Source organism: Rissa tridactyla, chromosome Z (genome assembly GCF_028500815.1).
Source record: "Rissa tridactyla isolate bRisTri1 chromosome Z, bRisTri1.patW.cur.20221130, whole genome shotgun sequence".
In the NCBI taxonomy this organism is placed as follows: Eukaryota; Metazoa; Chordata; class Aves; order Charadriiformes; family Laridae; genus Rissa; species Rissa tridactyla.
In genome coordinates this window covers 52,667,200-52,685,454 of record NC_071497.1, presented here as the reverse complement: position 1 = coordinate 52,685,454, position 18,255 = coordinate 52,667,200, and the positions used below count along the sequence as shown (strand labels likewise).

Sequence of the window (18,255 nt, the reverse complement as noted above, 5' to 3'; positions counted from 1 at the left end):
ACCGTTCATCACACATAATTTGGAATATTTAACACTATGTCAAGAAAATTGGCCACCGCTTCCCACCGTGGAAACCTATGGGAGCTCTATATCTTTAAACTAATTTTACTTAAAGTATTCTATTGAATAGCATGACTGTCTCACTATAATCAGTGCAGCAGTAATGTAATTAATCTCAAAATTGCTGTGGGGAGTACAAGGCATCTCAGTAGCTTGTCGTAACAATCTAAATTAGCGTATTACTGAAAGATGTTGGGGAGGAACAGTTCATTTTAGGTAAATGCTGTCAGGGTATCCATCCTTTCTATTTCTAAAGCTGAAATTAAAACTATCATCATAGTTCTCCTTTTGAAATCCAAATGAGTATGTTTTGAGGTGGGAAAGTATAATTAAATTTGATGTGGTATTCCTACAGATGCAGTTTTGCATTTTATAATAATTAAATTTGTTTGAATAAAAATTCATGTTTTATTTAGAAAAGAAAAACTGGTTTGGCTCAAAGCGTGCCATTGTATCAGAACAATTCCCTTTTGTCACTGAACTTCACAGGCGGCTGCTTCTTCTCTTCCTAAGCAAAAAATTATTCTTGCTGGTTTACTTTTTGTACAGCCATCCTTTAACTGTTCTATTTAGAGATATTATGACTGGGCATGCAACTCCTCTAATGTACAGCAGATTTCAGGGGTGAACTTTAAAGAATTAAATTTAAAAGAGATTCCACTAATAATAGTGATTAATGATAATAAATTGTGTAGAACAGCTGATGCAGATGTCTGTAATCCCATACTTGGTGTTGTTTAACCCCGTCTCCTCTTCTCTGGAGCTAAATCAAACATCAAATGAAATGAAAAACATTACCCTAATATAAAGGTTATGAAAGGTGACAAAAGTAGTAAATTGAGGCCAGTCTGGCCTGTTATCCCCTATGGTGACACAACACAAGAATAGGAAGTGTTTTGAGTTTGCTACTACTCTGAAAACAATCAGCAGAGTAAAATTTTATCTTGTCTTAAGGTCTAAAGATTAATCTTTGAACCACAGATAAGGGACAAGAGCAAGACTCTTGGTGGACAAAGAGTTGAAAGCGCTTCTCCTGCTCAATGAATATACTCCTCAATGTTAAAATCATAAGACATATTTGTCAACTGTCTGAAAGAAAGTCAGATACTTCATTGAGATGTTGTATTTTTTCAGCAATGATCCAAAGCAGAACACTGAACAATCCAGAGAGATTATCACCTAATCTGCTCTTTTAATATATATAAGAAATTAAAATGTAAGTAAAACAAGCACTGAATAATTAAAGAAATGCATAACAGTAAGGGCCTGATTTTAATTTGCATAATTTTTCCCTTAATAGTGCCTAATTAAGACATCAGTTTAAAAAAAAAATCCAACAGAACTCTAAGATTTTCCACACTGAATTAACGTTAAGGACTTTTAATGGATGTCTTAATTAGACTTTGTTATTCATGGAAATTTTGCACAAATTAAAATCAGGTCCTGCATGCAACATTCCCAGCTGAGTCTCTGCAAAAATGCTATATGGGACTGAAAGACTTTTAATCCATGCGCAGATAGCAATTTGTATTCTACAGCCAACATACTCCATTTTCACTTTTTGGTTTAATTTGCATTAATATTGTAACCAACAAAAATAACGTTAGGATTTCTCACTTCAAAGCAAATTTTTATTTCATAGACTCACTTTTTTTTTTTTTTTTTTTTTAAATATGTAGAAAGTCATGCAGCTGGACCAGAGCATTAGCCCATGGAGGCGATAGCCACAATGACCTTCTGAACAGCCCAGAAGGGACGTATCTGTTATTCAACATAGAAAGTTTGATTCAGTCTCGAGTTCTGTTGCTGTTGTGCCTGAAACGCAGGCTGAGAGCCTGTCATTATTGGTGAAAAACAACACAAAACAAAGCCCAAAACAAAATGCTGTCACAGCAATCCCTTTGTCCCTGATAGGTCAGTCTTTCCAAAGTAACCTAACTCTTAGGAGCAGGAAAACCTGACCGTTTTCTCTCCAGCTTATATTCCCAAGGCTCTTCCAAAAAAACCATGCTGAAGCACAAGCTACAGGGCTCCACAGGCGTCTTTCAGACAAGGCATCAAAAATAAATAACAGCCTGAGCGGCAAAGATTACATTACACTGACACTGGAAATATTCCAAGTATTGACAGACCAAGTCTCAACTGCAGTTTATCCTATAGTGCAGATCACATGCTAAAGCTATCTGCTGATGCTATCATGGAAAGCCATTTGCACACAGTCCTTCACAAATTACTTCGCTAATGAAACCCATGTTAATTTCCCATATCAGAGACAAGTCTGAGTCGGTGTAGCGGCATGTTCTCTACAAAGGGAAGAAAAACCATTTTGTGGGTCTGTGCTACGCTCACTGCAGTAATTCTTTGCATCTGTGCAAGGAAAGGTCAGGTGCCTACAGAACAAGGCACGCATTACCTTGCCAGAGTTTATTTTCATTGTCGGTCTATCAATATACCTGTATGTCCGTGTGTGTGTATGCATGCGCCCTTACGCACCAGTGCACTCCTTGTTCCATCTGGCAGCAGGAGCTTCATCCCCTGCAGCCCTGCATGGCCACAGATGTGCCCAGCCTGCAGGAGGGATGTGGCACTAGGACCTACCCTGTTAGCGCTGCTGGGTCGCTCAGGACAAGTATTTTTCTTGTGTTCAACAGAGGAACAGTGAGTGGATGCGTGCCCTTTATTCAACCATGCTGAGCAGGAAAAGTTGCTGGATATATGCTTATACACTTATACGCCAGCTCCCAGCTTGCTCTGAGACCACAAATAGTGAGATACCAGTCTAGGCATCCTGGAAGACACACATTCCTCATCGGATTTCTTTTGGAGGATTCGCATTTTTTTACAGTACCTGGCTAGTCTGCGGGCTGGACGGGTCGTAAGAAGGTACATAATTCTTCAGAGTATCCTGAGGATTCAGGTGGGGAGGATATCTGATCGTTGGATGAGAGAAGTAGCTAGACGGGGCAGGAGGGAGAATAGCTTGTGCTGGAAATGGCAATGGTGAAGGTGGAGGTGGAGTTCTAGTTGAGATGACTGGAGAAGATAAAATAAAATTAAAATTACTTCGCATCTTGTTTCTTCTAAAATTCTTCACCTCTGTGTTACAGCAAGAAAAACAGAAAGTCATTTATAAATCAGGACACTGCACTCTTGCTTCATGGCATCTTTACAGAAAAACTTACGTGTCCTCCTCTCACATCACTCCAGGCAATTGAAAGTGCTACTGTTTCAAATTCATAAATACTCTATCTTGTTTTGGGTTTGTGGGCTATGCCATCGTATTTTTTCTTATTTTCTTTAAACAGTAATGATTCTCCAGCATAAAAGACATTTCAGTTACACAGTTTTCCCATCTGGAGCCCAAATAAACCAAACAAATATTTTACTCAATAAATAAAACCTACACTTTTATCCACAGCACTCCAACAGAGGAGAGTAAAGTCACCAAGTCTAAGAAACAGTTAGTGGTTCCTCATTGCATTGCACTCCACCTGCCTCACGTGGGGAGGGAGTAACAGCTACTCATCAATAGTGCCATGAGCATTAGCTGAGCTTTGCGAAAATGCTAATGAACATTCCACTTCAGGGCCTGGGAAACCAAGCCATCCAATAAAAATATCTCTGACAAACAAAAAAGTATCTACCCTATATATATTTTTCTTTGCTTTCTCTTTCTTCCCAGCCCCTACAAACACACACTTCTCCATCTATAGACTTTATGTAATGTCTAAACAACCTGCAATGTTTTCACAGTGAAAGGAGTGTACAGCATATCCTGCTGCTGCCGAGTCGTCCTGCTGGGAGTGGAGAGTGTTCTTCAGTCACATTGCCCACAACAACCCACTTACCACCCTCATTACACACCTAGAGGGCACCTACTTGGCAATGGGTTAAAAAGGAGGTACTGAGTTCAACGGAAGAAGAGAAAGGACAACTGTGTTTTCATTTTCATTAGTGGGAGGGTACAAAATCTGGACTGTATAAGCAAGGTATTTCATAAACTGCTCATGGTTCTATACTGTATCAGCACCAGCACACCAACACTGCTCTTCTGGACCACCTCTCATATCTTTGGGTTTTTTCAACTTAATTTTTAAATTACTTGCTATTTTTGAGCTGGAACCAAGTCATAGTTTGCCCAAGAAAAAACAGTAGTAGGGATGTTCCAAAATTGCTGTACTTGGTAATCAAAACCTAGCAAATCTCAAAACCATGACAGAACAGGCTACACAGATAGAAATCAGGTTTCCTAGCAAGTAAATAGCTCATCTACAAATTAGATTATGACTGTCACTCAAATACATATATCTTAAAATTATACATTAAAGAAAATACGAAGACCTACACGTAAGTATAGGGTCAATAATAATTATGGAAGCTTCTTTTGTGACAGGCTCATTTTAATCACAGCCCCACCAGTTCAGTTTACTGATAAAACATTAGTTACTGCTCTGACGCGTGGGAGCTGTGCAAAACAAACAAAAGTGAGCAGAAATCTATCCCTTCCATTTCACCCAGCGCCTCTGATGTGCTTGAGTATTTCCTGATAGTGGAAACCTGACAGAGACCAGAATGAGTCCAGGCTCACTTTCATAATACAAAATAAGTGCATGTTAAGGGGAAAAGAGTCCTTACACATGAATTGAAAGAGAGGAACTTGAAATCGTGGAGAAATCACAAAACAGAAACTTCTCAAAGCAGAACTGCATGTTAATAAGAAGAAAGAGTCCTCAAGTCTGCTTTATTCCTCTAGTCACCCAACTGTGCTCAAGAAATGAATCCCTTTATATGCAATTTATAAGGAAGCAGGATGAGCTGCTGAGGGGAGACTTCCGAGGACCGTGTTATTATCTGAAGAATCAAGGTCACTCTCACCTCTAAAATAAAACAGACCATGATGCTGGAATTTTCCTGTCATTCCAGAGAAACACTCAAGATAACATGCATTCTGCCACATTTCAAGTGTCTCCTTCACACTTCAAGTGAAGTTTTACTATGGATTTACCATGGATTTCAGAAAACAGATGTTGAAAAATATTTATCAGAATTCTGTCTCTTTAGACAGAGCATTCAAAAGAAGCACTGGTACTTATTTCATTGTGTCACATAGTGACCATGGTTGTGACTTCTCTTGTGCATTTAACCCTACCTATTCTGGTATTTAATCACAACATAGTTATAGCAACAATAATAAAAAAGGATGTAGATGGAAGGAGGAAAGATGGGGAGGATTTTTCCTCTGTCACTTTCTTAATGCATTTTACAGTTTATTTTATTCACTGGTTAATCCTAAATCCTTTCCGGTAACTTGCAGTAGTCAGACTACCTGAATTGAGTTCAATGAGCGTTCCTGCAAGGATACCCCAACCTCTTATATTTCTACTGTCATTGGTATTATAAACGGGATTAGGTCTCTAAGAAAGCCTCCAAAAATGCATCACAATCTGATTGTAGGAAAGGAGAACAGACAAAATGAATAAGGAGGTATTTCAGAGACAAAATGGATAAGGAGATATTTCTTCCTCCTCCATAACCCTCACCACTGTGTGCAACTCCTGGGATTCCTGGGTGGTGATGCTGGGGAAAAGTGCTCAGTCTCGGTGAAGAATCCTGGGGAGACGTAGGGCTAAACAAAGGCTTTTCAGGTTTCTTCATTGTAGGAGAAGACATATCTGCAATAGAAAAGCAATAGAACAGTGACATTAGCTTAGAAGCCCGTATCAGGACACATCAATTTGTAGACCGAAGACACTTATTTTTACTGTTCTTGCATAAATATTGTTTGGTGACCTAACTCCCCTATGACCAATAAACTAATTTTAAACTATTGCTTTCAAACTTGAGAATGAACAATAATCCCCTAACTGGTCTTTGTCCTGCAAAACAGAAACTACATTCCTTTCATACCAGACAAGCCAAACAGGGAAGAAATGCATGTCTTCAGAACCTTTCTAGACACTTCTCAGCTCCCCAGAACATCACCAAATCATCTGCTCCTTCAACAGCCACATAATCTTTATTGCACTTTTTAATGGAACACCTACACTCAGGTGTGTACAGTAACTGCCTTACATACGCCGGTTTATGGTATTTATTATTTTGTTATTTCAAAACCCATCCCTTACCCTTCCCAAAACCATAGTGAAACAATGTAACCTCCCTAAGAATAAAGGATACTTTAACTTCCCTGTCTCATATTTTCCATGTCTCAAGTAGGGCCTTCCCACCTCTTCCTTCCAGTTTCCCTATCAACAATAACATCTCTTTAGAGCTCACTGCATGAAGATAACAAACTGGCAGGGACAAATGTGTGATTTCTACCATGCAGGGCTACTGATACTGCATTTAGAAAGCAAAAATACTGGATTCTTTCTGACAGTTTAAATTAATTAAACAATATTTGTTGGACTTTGCACCAAATTATTTCAAAGTTAATTATAATATTTTTGTAGGACGCACATCAAGATCATAAGTGGGTTTCATTTCACATCAATGGAACTAACCCGTGTTTTAAGCAAAGGTCATTTCTTAAGTACTTTACTGGAGTGGGGCCATGTTGCAGCTAACTTTCCTACATGGACCGTGTTAGCGCTTAGAGTGATTTTGGCACTTTTAATATTGGCACACAGTATTATGCTATTCTGGAGGAGATGATACAATCATTTTGGAAGTCAGAGACAGGCCTGCAAAATGTGAGCGCCCTACCGAGACCAAATCAGACCAGTGCTTTCTGAACCAGCTGGAGTTCAAGAGTGGGTTTCCACCCTCAAAGCCATACTTAGCGCAGGACCCGTCAAACCAAGAGACCGCTTGTCCTCTCTGCCCCATCCTGCTGCCAAGGCCTGCAGAGCCCAGAGCAGACATTGATGGTGCCCCTCCAGCACCCCCCTGCAGCTCCCCTGCTCCCCTGCGGTTCTGACTGCCACGGCTGCTGGCCTCCCAGGTGCCCTGCAAGGTTCACCTCTGCAAGAAGGCTGCTGAGAAAGGATCTCATTCAGCGTAACATTCAGCAAGAGCGAGGAATTGCTTTACAACAGAGCAATTCAGCACTTACTCAGTTTTAACAGATACAACAAAGGTTACTGCATGCTTTTCATTACACTGATCTGTTACAATTTTATGTTGCTATCAAAAACACAGAGTGCTGGCAGAGGAACCTCTAGCTGTCTTACAAAAATCTGGTAAATAAATTGTTGAGGAAGAAAATGGAGGAATATTTTGTTTCTCTGAATTTATCAGCAGGTAGCAAAGACAAAGTTGCCAAATGGTTATAGTTTTCTTGAATACCTTCTGCCAATCTAAGAAATAATTTTTAAAATTGCAAGATTGAATTTTTTCAAATTGAGTTTTGCATAGGCAAACCATGATTAGAAGGCACGTTAATTCTAGAATGATTTTCAAATATTTCATTATGTTTTATTTGCTGCTCAAATGCCAGCCCTAGCTCTTTCATACAAGGCCCTAGTTCCATCAGAGCAAGAAAATTCTCACACCTCTGCAACATATGGAGGGTTTTATAAAAGCCCAGGACAAAATTAACCAGCTATTGTCTTTGTACTGTCATTCTGTGCATGCACAATCTCTGTCTCTACAGAAACACTGCAATATTACAGTCTGACAAAAAAAGGTAAGTGTGCCTAATAGCTTGTAGACACAGCCTCCCGCTACAGTGCTGTGGTCATCAGTACTTGTCACAGAACTTATCAAGTATCTTGTTGACTCTACCACGTATAGGCTATGACAAAAGAGAGAATGTACAAACAGTTTAATTTTATTTCAAATGAAAAGTACTGCATTTAAATCTCCCTAAGGAAAAAACAAACTATGGGCTGGAAGTGGAAAATCTTTTCCTTATGTAAAGCTCATATTCAACAAAAGAACTCGTGAAAGAAAGAGCTGCCTAGCTCCTGAACATCTGCATGCGTCAGCAGCTCTGATTTCTGGAACGCAACAGAGATTTAATTTGGTTGGTGACTGTTACTTCATTAAACAAGCAAAAGTTGTTGTGTTTTTCAAAATGAAAATATTTTAGTTGCTCAAAAGAAGTATGCTATATGAAGTGCAATATAATCAGAGTATCCATTAACCCCCCAGTGGCATCACTAATTTGAAAAGAATCTACTGAAAAGGAGATTGGTGGCTATGATAACCCTAGCATTTGCTTTAAAAATGTGTAATTTATTCCTGCTCCTACTTTACAGAAGTAAGAACTGTAGTTAGCACAGAGAAAACAGACATGATAATTTACAAAGAAAATACAATGAACTTCTCATACAGAAAATTGTTTTCCTCACCAAAGTGAACATGACCGGTAGTCAGGAATAGAAAACACAGCACTGCCATAAATATACTCATTACCCACCAAAACAATGACTGTAACGTGCGCTGAACAGCACACCACCATGAACTGCTTTCAGAAGGAGACTCGTCATATATAGCACGGGCAACTGCAAAGAGCAACGGCTGAAGTGGGGGCAGCGGCTTCCTTGTTAAAACAATGCACTTCGCACTGAGAAGTAATTCAGATAGCCCCTTCCCCTCGCTGCCCCCGCAGCTCTCCCCGCATGTGCCTGGCCATCCCAACGGAGCATTCACACTCCTGCCACTGCCAAGTAACAGATGCAGCGACAGGGGCGACAGAACAATAACTGTTTGCATAGGTTAGGAAGAAAGGCTGCAGCCGTCTCCTCCTTGACCAAGAGAGGAGGCTTAGAGCTTTAATAGGAAAACACGCAAGTTACATTTCTTCAGGGAGTTACTAGTTGCAAGAACAAAAAGGGAGGGGGAAGTGGGGGGGGAACGCAAAGCAGTTTTTCACTATCTTTAATTTTGCTTGTAAGAAATAGTGCCTTTAAATAAAGTAGAATGAGTTACAGTGACAGTGAGACTTCATCAGATTTTACTAGTAGCTTCTATGTAATAGAAAATACACTTTTATCTCATTTTAAACCACATCTTATTTTTTCCACATCATGAGATATAGTCTAGTAGCTACATAGAGCTTAGCTATATACTGATAATTACATAACGAATGACAAAGAGAGGTCACAAAAATAGGCCGCTTGCTCTAACATCTGTGTCAAAGTTTCAGGAATGAGATTCCAATCCTTATTACTTTGAGAATGAAAATAAAACAGTTTCAAGCGTGATTTATTTTTAGACTTTTGGAAAAAATGTTAAGTACCAATGAAAAGCAGAAAGATGCCAAAAGTACTTGGACAAAGTTATCAGAAGTTCAACATTAATCAGACTCTTGCCGAGAACTTTCTTCAAATGTGAAAAATGGGCTTTTTTTTTTTTTTTTAAATTCTCAGTGCTGTTCCGAATCACTCTTGCCCATATTCTCATATTATTGTGGAGATACAGTACGTATGCACGCAAATGGTGGCATGTTATTTATACATTTTAAAGCATCACTTCAAAGGAAAAAAAGGGCTTATGCAAATAAAAGGAGTTAGATCATCTCATCTCCCAACAAGGTAAATCTATCTGCATAAGAAGGCAGAAGAGCTGCTGTGAAGCGTAGCGTATGTAGCCTGTTCATCAGCAGCTTGCACAAATGGTGCTCCAGATGTATAGCTGTTGAAGACAGCCCACGGCAACAATTTTGATCAATTCTAATGTGATAAAATGCTGCAGGGAAAGTGTGCAGAAACGTGTTTACGTCAGCCTCTAATTAAACTGTTGTTCCCTTCCAAAGAACCTTAGGAAACACTAATGAGACAAGAGTTTTGGCAATTTCCTCATCAAAGCAAAGACCCTCTTTCTCAGTCTGAAGCAGCTTGTCATCCAGGCTGTTCCCTGGACGAATGTCACCTTGGCACACCACTCAGCAAGACACCTGTTAGGAGAAATCGTCTGGAATCGAGCAGTGATCCAGAGCAAGTTCAAATATCCACCTGCCTGTTTCTGGACACCTGACTTGCTTTCTTGCTCACCACCACAACATGTCAGGTTATCTTTCTTGTTCATGAGACATGCTCACAAGCAGAGTAAGAAGAAATGATAAACAAATACTAAAATCTCTTTTAATCCAGTTTGGCTTTAACTCTTCTTATTGATATCTTTTGTACTGCTTTGTTTCACAAGTCTTTCTTTACAAGGTATGCTCCTGCAGACAACAATCTGTAAAGATTAGTTTACAACTCATCAGTGTAGCATCACCTCCAGAGAAAGGAAGATAAAAGAACGTTCAGCTTACTGTATGTATAACCACAGTGAAAGCAGGAAATCTATGGAGCCCATAGCACCACTGGCAAGCTGTAAGAGGCACCCTTTCAGTTTTAAACTCTGTGCCAGAGGCAGTACCTGGGATATCTATTGGCAGAATACACTACCTAGATCACACACAGCTGGGCCTCACTCTCCACTGCCTCCACCACATCTGGTAGGTACGCTTGTGTGAAGCATGTGTGAAAACTGAAGCAAAATTTTAAATTCACATTGGATAGCTGTATGATGATGATGATGATGAATCATGACAAATCCCAGAATCAGTTGTGTTTTACACCTGTGCATGTGAAGAACGAGCAGAGCCACTCTGCACAGGCAGAGCCAGCATCACCAATTTTCAGATGTGCTCAGTTTGATTTCCTTTAATGCTGTAAGCATTCTGAATTTCTCAACTGTAGGTCTTAATAAGGCACCTAACACTGAATATTGACAGCTGAGTGACTCTACAGCACAACCACCTCTCATTTGTAAGAAAAAAGGCTTTGTTATATCTGTCCTAAAGACATGGCACTGGGGCTGGATGGAAACCAAGAATCCTGAAAATCAAAACATTTTAATTCATTTATCTTCTTCATAATAAAAGGAATGGTGACATATTTTTGTGAATAAATAGGACAGAAAGACAGATGTGCCTGAACATCTTCGTGTCTGAGATACTTGATGAACAGAGAAAGACTTGCTAGAAATCCTGTTCAGTACCAGGCAGAGATCAGGCTTTGCTTTTAGCACTCCCATCATCCAAATCTGTGCCCTAATCATTGGCTTCTTGGGTTCTCATTCCCCCTCACTGTAAGTTTTATCTTGGACCGGAGAGAAACCCTCCTAAAAATTAAATTACTTATTTCCATGAAAAATTCAGTTCTCACAATCAGTGTTTTCCTGAGTGGAAAATCAACAAAACAAAAAAAACCAAATCATAATCAGTTCTGTTCCACGACTTTCTGAGACACGTATGGCAATTCTCAGTGTGAAGGCCCTTGTACTCGTTTTTGAGAGAAACAGTGAGGTCTTGCATGAAGATATATATTCACATTGCTTAGCAGCTGAGAGTGTTCTGAACTTGAGGAGTAGCCAATGTTAAGGTTTGAAGAGAGCTGCTCTCTACACGTTTAAAAACCTGATCTCAGTTTGATTTTTGCTTCTACATCAAGTAGAAAGTGTAGAAAAGCATTTTGCATATGAAAATTTTATACTAGAGTATAACATTTCAGTGTACAAAGATTTAGTAACCTCCCATCTTCAAATCAGCCTACTTAGTGCCAACGTTATTTTCACAGGCACACCTCCGATATTGCACAATCCAGTCTATCAGACTGTGACACTGGTTTTCCTATCAGGAACCATGCCCAAGGCTAATCAAACACTCTGTTGTGCTGTTTTGCCATTTCACAACAGAGAAACCATTTCAATGTATTACCTTTTGTGGTTTGTAGTGAAAAACCTAAGAAGAGGAACTAGACCAGAATTTCTTCCAAAGGCATTTTCAGTACTGCAAGCTGGTGAGCAAAACACTACAACAATATTGCAATTCAGAAAAGCTACAGGAAAACAAGAGTAAATTTCTTGCAATAGGAACTGAATTATTTCCTTGTTCATTCTCTATTATTCTTTTCTAATAAATTACATTATTCTCTTTTGCATTGCTTAATAAGTATTAATATAGATAAGAGAAGAAAGTGATGCAAGAATTTTCAGACAACAAAAACATGAGAGTCAGAAACCCTTTAGATGGAGTAAACATGCCATTCTTCTCATCCTTACCCACAAGCAAATCTGCAGAGTAGTGTACTCCATTGCCAACAGCTACATTCTGTGGGATGTGTTAACCTTGACAATTTTCTTTTCCTCAACTGAAAGAGCTTTAGACATAGGATAAAAGGGTTGTATCTACCTTCCCCTTACATCTCCCAGCATACTGGGGGAGGGGGAAGGGGGCGGACACCCAGATGAGTCTCTGTACAAACAAGTTGTAGGATGCTTTTTGTTGGTGTGCGTGACTAACTGTATAAAGTTGGACAATCAAATTTCTCCATTGCATTACTGAGTATCTTACTTTTTATGGACAGAAAGTAAAACAACTCAGTGCAGTTCCCATTAAAATTACATACACTAGATTTTCAAAACTATAATTCTAGTTTATGGTTATTTAAGTTAGGGTAATGGGGAAAGCTGCATACACATTTCCTAAAATTAACTTTTTTTTTCTTTTTAATTTTTCAGTTTTAACAAAACTCAGTTTATAAAACAGGAGAAGAGTAAAGATATGATGGTCAGATTAGAGCATTAATCTTGAATATGTACATATCAAAAACATCCACATCCCAAAGTAATTTCAAAAAATACTTAACAGTAGGATGGGACATACGGACCTAATCCCTTAACAGTTGTTTGACACTGTCATATGACATGTAAGTAATTAACTGCCATACTGAAGAGATTATTCCTATTTAAATTTACATCTATTCCCACTAAGATCAGGCTGAAACTATGGCATGCTATCCAGCGAGAACAGCGGGCAGCAATTCTTCATTCTCATCCTTCAAACCCACCTTGCCACTCCTCATCAGGAAGTAACAGTAAACCTCTCAGGAAATGCTCATAATCAGCATGGCTGCGTTATCATACCTGTACTATTTCTTGTGAGAAGAAAAAAAACCATTTTTTTCCATGCACTGGTCTGCTGGCACAAAGCTGGCCAGCCTTCCTCACCGTGCATGCCTCATATCAGAAACAAGGAGACCATGGGGAGCTGGGGTGCTGCTGTTGGAGGGAGGTGAGAATGCCTCCACCAGCTCCGCAACGACCCAAGGGGGCAGAGTGCCAGACTTCACCCCGTCAGCCTCTCCCGCTTCACTTTCTCCCACAGCTGCAGACTCAGTTTATCCAACCACCTCTGTACCAGCACAGCCCATCAGATGCCGTATGGGAAGTACCTGGGAGTAACTCAGAGCTCAGTGGTGTGACCACCTGTTAAACATGGAGCAGACACTGCAAGTAAAGAGGCCAACTTTGGAGTTAGATATATAAAGCAGGAGACCAAAAATACAATGTGCTGCCACAAAGAATGTACTATAACAAATATATATATATAGTCATCAACAAACCCACATGAGGCCCCAAGTACTCTGCACTGCAATAAATAAGCCTTAAGCAGTTACAGTGTACTTTAGGTACTCAGCTACTTTTTTATTTAACTTTACACTTCAGAAAAAAACTGGGCCATTTCATCATCTATGAATCATTCTTAAGAGATGTGATTCCACTAGATAGCTCTGATAGAAGAGCATTATGGGAGACTGTGAGAAAATCTAATTAAAAAGACAAACAAATTATAAAGACTTTAGAGTACATTTTAGTCATTTATTAAATTATCCTACAGAAAGTCATCCAAACTCCAAGGAAAAATGCACAGCTATAACATCTCATTAATGCTGAGAATCCAAGGAACTTGGCTGGAAAATGAAATCAATATTGTAACCTTAACTGCAAAAGTCAGAAAAAGTATTCCCTATTTCTAATGCAATAAGACTAAAGAGGCATTTGAGATAAACAATGTAAGGGAAGTTGTTGATTTAGAAGCATTTAGGTTATGGCACCTCCTTTGTATTACTGTTATAGTCTATACTGGTTACAGTTTAGGATAGTTTAATAGGTGTGCTATATTAATTTAATTGTATATCCATCTGGGGAATGGTTTTGAACTGAGATAAAATCATTAACTCACACTGAAATATACTACTTTGATCAAGTTTGATACAGTTTGCATGAAAGCAGTAAAAAGGAGAAACTGAGAACCTATGTACATATACAGAACAGAAACAAAGAATCTATCAATGAAGACAAAAAGGAGAGATGCCTAAAAAAAGTTACAAGATGTGGACTAAATTCATTTTCTCCAACTCATGGATGTTCCATAACTGGAAAATAATGTCAGTGGAGACACTTGTGATTCATGAGGTACTAGATACCTATTCTTTTGGTAACTGAAGATATTCTGCACCACATAGGTTAGATGATACAGAATAAAACTTAACCTACAATTTCTAATAGGAGCTGATCAGTTTCAAAAATAATGAAAAGTCTTATTTAGCAACATTGGGATACAACAATTACACTTAATAGCTCCTGGGCCAAATCTTGCATTAAGACATGCATTTTATGAACTAATTTCAACCAAAGGATATCTAGAGTAACCATCAATGTAACAGGATATTGCCACAGAGTAAGTGCTACGCATACAAGAAAAATCTCCTTTTGCGCCTACAACTTTCACTGCTGTATGTGGGAAATGCGTATGCTAGCCCTAAGTAATCCCACATGGAGAACATTAAGTAATAGGCCTTGCCACAATAGATTAGTCAAAATAAAAGACAAAGAACCTATAATGAGATTTTTTACAGTGACTTTATTGAGCAAATAACAGCCATTTCCAAGAAAGCAAAAAAGTAAACCTTTTTGTATGCTTCCTACTTTATTTGTCTTTCTGTCCATATTTCTAAACATTTTGTTACTCTTCATTCATTCAGAAACTGAAGTGTACATGGGCTGAAGGAAAAGTCAGGTCCTTGCTCTGCCCAGAGTAGCAACTTCCTCATCTATTACTCTGAATACTTGAATATACTTATGAACAAGTTGTAAATTGACCTAAAGCTATTCTAAACACAGAAAAACAGATATAATCTCTGCTGCTTTATTTTTGGAGAGAGTGTAAACTTAATATCATTCTCACCCAACAATGGACGATGTAAATTTTCTTGATGTAGAAACAACTTCACTCATTTTAAGATAATGTTTTTGCTGTCCTTGTTCATGGATTTTTTTCTCTCTCTCTACCTTTTTAACTAAACAAGCATTTGAAAGCTCCTTCAGGCTTTCATGCTGTAAGGATAAGGAAGCACTGTTCATTTTGTGACAGTAATGTTTAACTTACTTTATGTACCAGCAGTTTCTCTTGTAAAATTGCCATTATGGAAATGAAAAGTAAACCGATTCCCTATTGATTTTAAATTTGTTTTAACTATCATACCTGTGTTTTAGCAAGTAGACATAACTCCCGTTCATTGAACGCTACCAATGTCTTGTTCTGCAACCAGGAAGAAAGAGGACAATGCAACTTGTGGCCTCCAAGGCGAGCCTTCCTTGTTTATGCTCTTGTTTGTTACCATGATGCCACTTTAAGCGTCACAGAAGCCAACAGGCTAAGAGAAGCCATGGCTAAGAATTTTCTCTGGAAATACACTTTGAAAAGTTACTCTTGCTGAAAAATACCTCTGACTTTACAAATGTGAAGTTATGAAAACTTACCAAGTGGCAGCATTTGACTACTGTGCACACATTACACTAGTTAAAAACACAGAAACTTCATATAAATCATTAAGGTGTGCATGGGGGTGTGTGTATATATATATGAAAGGTATGTCTATGTGTGTGTATACATTGACTAAAGAGTATTTTGAAATATTAAAAAATACAAAGGCAGATGTAACAGAAGTTACTAACAAGACAAATGGCATTAAAGCATGCTTTGACATACAAGGGTTTTGAGAACTCAGACTGAGTCAAAAACACAGAAATGCATTTAACAGATATTCATCAAGGTAAAGCTTTGCAAGATGAATTAATCTGTTAGATGGAGACTATGAGTTTCTATAGCATTAACCTTCAGAAGAAGCACCAGGAGCCGGAAAAAATCCTGAACTCTGTCCAACATGGGCCACCAAAAAGCCAAGGTGATCTGTTACCGTTCTCAGCTCCTGGACCACATTAACTACTTCCTCTTTTAGTTCCCTCACTTCAGAAATGAGAACGTCCATCTTTGACGGTCCATGAGAAGAGGGCCCAAGAAGGAAAGAACCATCAGGAAGGACCCCAATGGGGAGGGAGTGTCCGGTGGGTGGGGAGAAAGCAAAAGGGGACAAGTGTCCAGAAGAGGGGTATCCAACAAAGGGGGTTGGGACCTGAGAAGTTGAGGGTCCAACAGCTGCTGGCCAATCAACGGGTGAAGGTGGTCCAGCTGTTTCAGTTTTAATGGTATGCTGGCATCTTGACAAGTCTTGACTGTTGGTAGAGGTGGGTGAGGTGTAAGAGAGTGAACATGATGAAGAAACTGTAAAATTAAAATTCACTTCATTGTATATTGACATTCAGTATTTCCAGACACCTGACTACTACAGAAATCCAAATGAATCTCTCCAATTCTATCATGACCAGTGTGCAAATAACCCCTGTTTTATTTATTTACAACATACAGTGTTGTAATACTATAACAGTAAAACAGATCTCAAAGACAAATACTGAAATTGTCTGCTATTATGTTAATGCACTTTGTCAAGCCAGCTTTTAGAAGGGAAGCCATAGGTGTACACACCTATGTTCTTCTGATGTTCCTGTTTCCTTACGCGTTAACGAAAGAGTATCTGATTTACTTACCAGCTAGTAACTCAAGATGTTCACCAACAGTTCTTAGCCTATTAGATCCAAAGTACATTTTAATCACTGCACTAGTCACTATTTTTGTTGTATTTTTAACAACTTACTTTTCCAAATGAGGAGGGTGACTTTTTTTTTTTTTTTACTGTACAAAATTTTATCCTCCCCAGAATTTCTGAAACACTCAGCAAATTCACTCATGCAGCAACTTCCATCTATTTCACGAAGTATTATGACACTGCTGCAGGAACTCAAAATTTTGTTTAATATAGAAACGTAAATAATTCAGTAACAGCTACCTGAAAAAAGGGAAGTCTCCAAGAGATTTACAGCAAACTACTTTACAGATCTAGATATATTTCCAGTTGGTAGAAATGTAAGTAAGACATGATCCAGACATTATTGAAGTTCTTAAGGCATTCAATTGGAAAAACTGAGGTACAAGAGAGAACAAATGACTTGCACAAGATATGAGAGCAGACAGGGAAATTGAACTCCTAATTGTCATGTTAGGGCTCTATTTCTAAATAATGCACCATTCTCAGAGATGGCTTTTCACTTTCTCAGGGTCTGTGATTTTTGGAGGATGGTTAGTTACTTGGAAGGCTAACAGTGGAGAGAAGGTTTGGGAGAAATCTTTGCAGTTATAAACCCGCCTATTTGCTCTGCAGGAAGATCTCACACCTGTTTCAAAAAATCATGCAAATAGAGCCACATTTTAAGTATTTTAACATAGCAAAAATAATGGCACAAACTACAGAATCTTCCCACCATGACTGAATGCATGTAAACTCAAAAACAACATTGTAAATCTACAGTAATTTTTTTTTAATCTGTTTTTTTGAAACTGTTACACATACTTTTTTGGTTACATTTGTTTTTAAAATAGCCACAAACTTTTGCAAGCCAATGAAGGACAGTATCATGGCTTCACAAGCTTTTTTCTTCTTTAATAAGGCTTTATAATCCAACTTCAACAAATACAAATAAAAATTTATTTTTAATAATAATTGTGGTTAATTAGAGGGTTTTTTTATATTTTTATATCAGAACGATAACATGCATAACAATACTAGAGCACTGGATAACGGAGCCACTGCTCATAACCCTTCATGGATTGGCTTTGACCAACCTTATGCCATCTGAGGTTCCCATTTTTCAAATAAGCTTACTTATTTCTGCCCAGAATTACATCTTCAAACAGCCAACTCCCCTAAAACACACTATAAAACACAACATCTGGAAATCTTATCAAAACATTTTTGGAAGTACTACGACAGGAAGAGGACAGATAACAGCATTTCAGGTCAGAAGTCAGAGACTTTGCTCTGTCAGGTCCAAAACAGAAACAATGAAACTGAAATCTCTAATGCTGTATCTTAATATCTACCCTATCTCTAATTTAGTTTCTTTTAGAAAAGTTAAAATTGCATGAGAGTAAAAGAGAGGCTACTTATCCATAAACATGATACCCCTGCGTATTCTCCTTTGTGGGTAATGTGGAATGATTCACATTTCTGGTGCTGATGACCT

The 18,255-nt window shown here is 38.4% G+C and overlaps 1 protein-coding gene across 7 annotated transcripts in view; it reads right to left on the bottom strand.

Annotated features, from left to right (window-relative positions):
• Nucleotides 1–18,255, bottom strand: part of NFIB (nuclear factor I B) — a 176,917-nt gene that overhangs the window by 39,167 nt on the left and 119,495 nt on the right. For all 7 annotated transcript variants that reach the window (XM_054186538.1, XM_054186540.1, XM_054186539.1 and 4 more), the window contains exons 7-8: nucleotides 5,601–5,732; nucleotides 2,909–3,093 (exon numbers count right to left, since the gene is read on the bottom strand). In XM_054186538.1, the coding sequence (XP_054042513.1) occupies nucleotides 2,909–3,093; nucleotides 5,601–5,732 (317 nt within the window). The remainder of the gene's footprint in view (nucleotides 1–2,908; nucleotides 3,094–5,600; nucleotides 5,733–18,255) is intronic.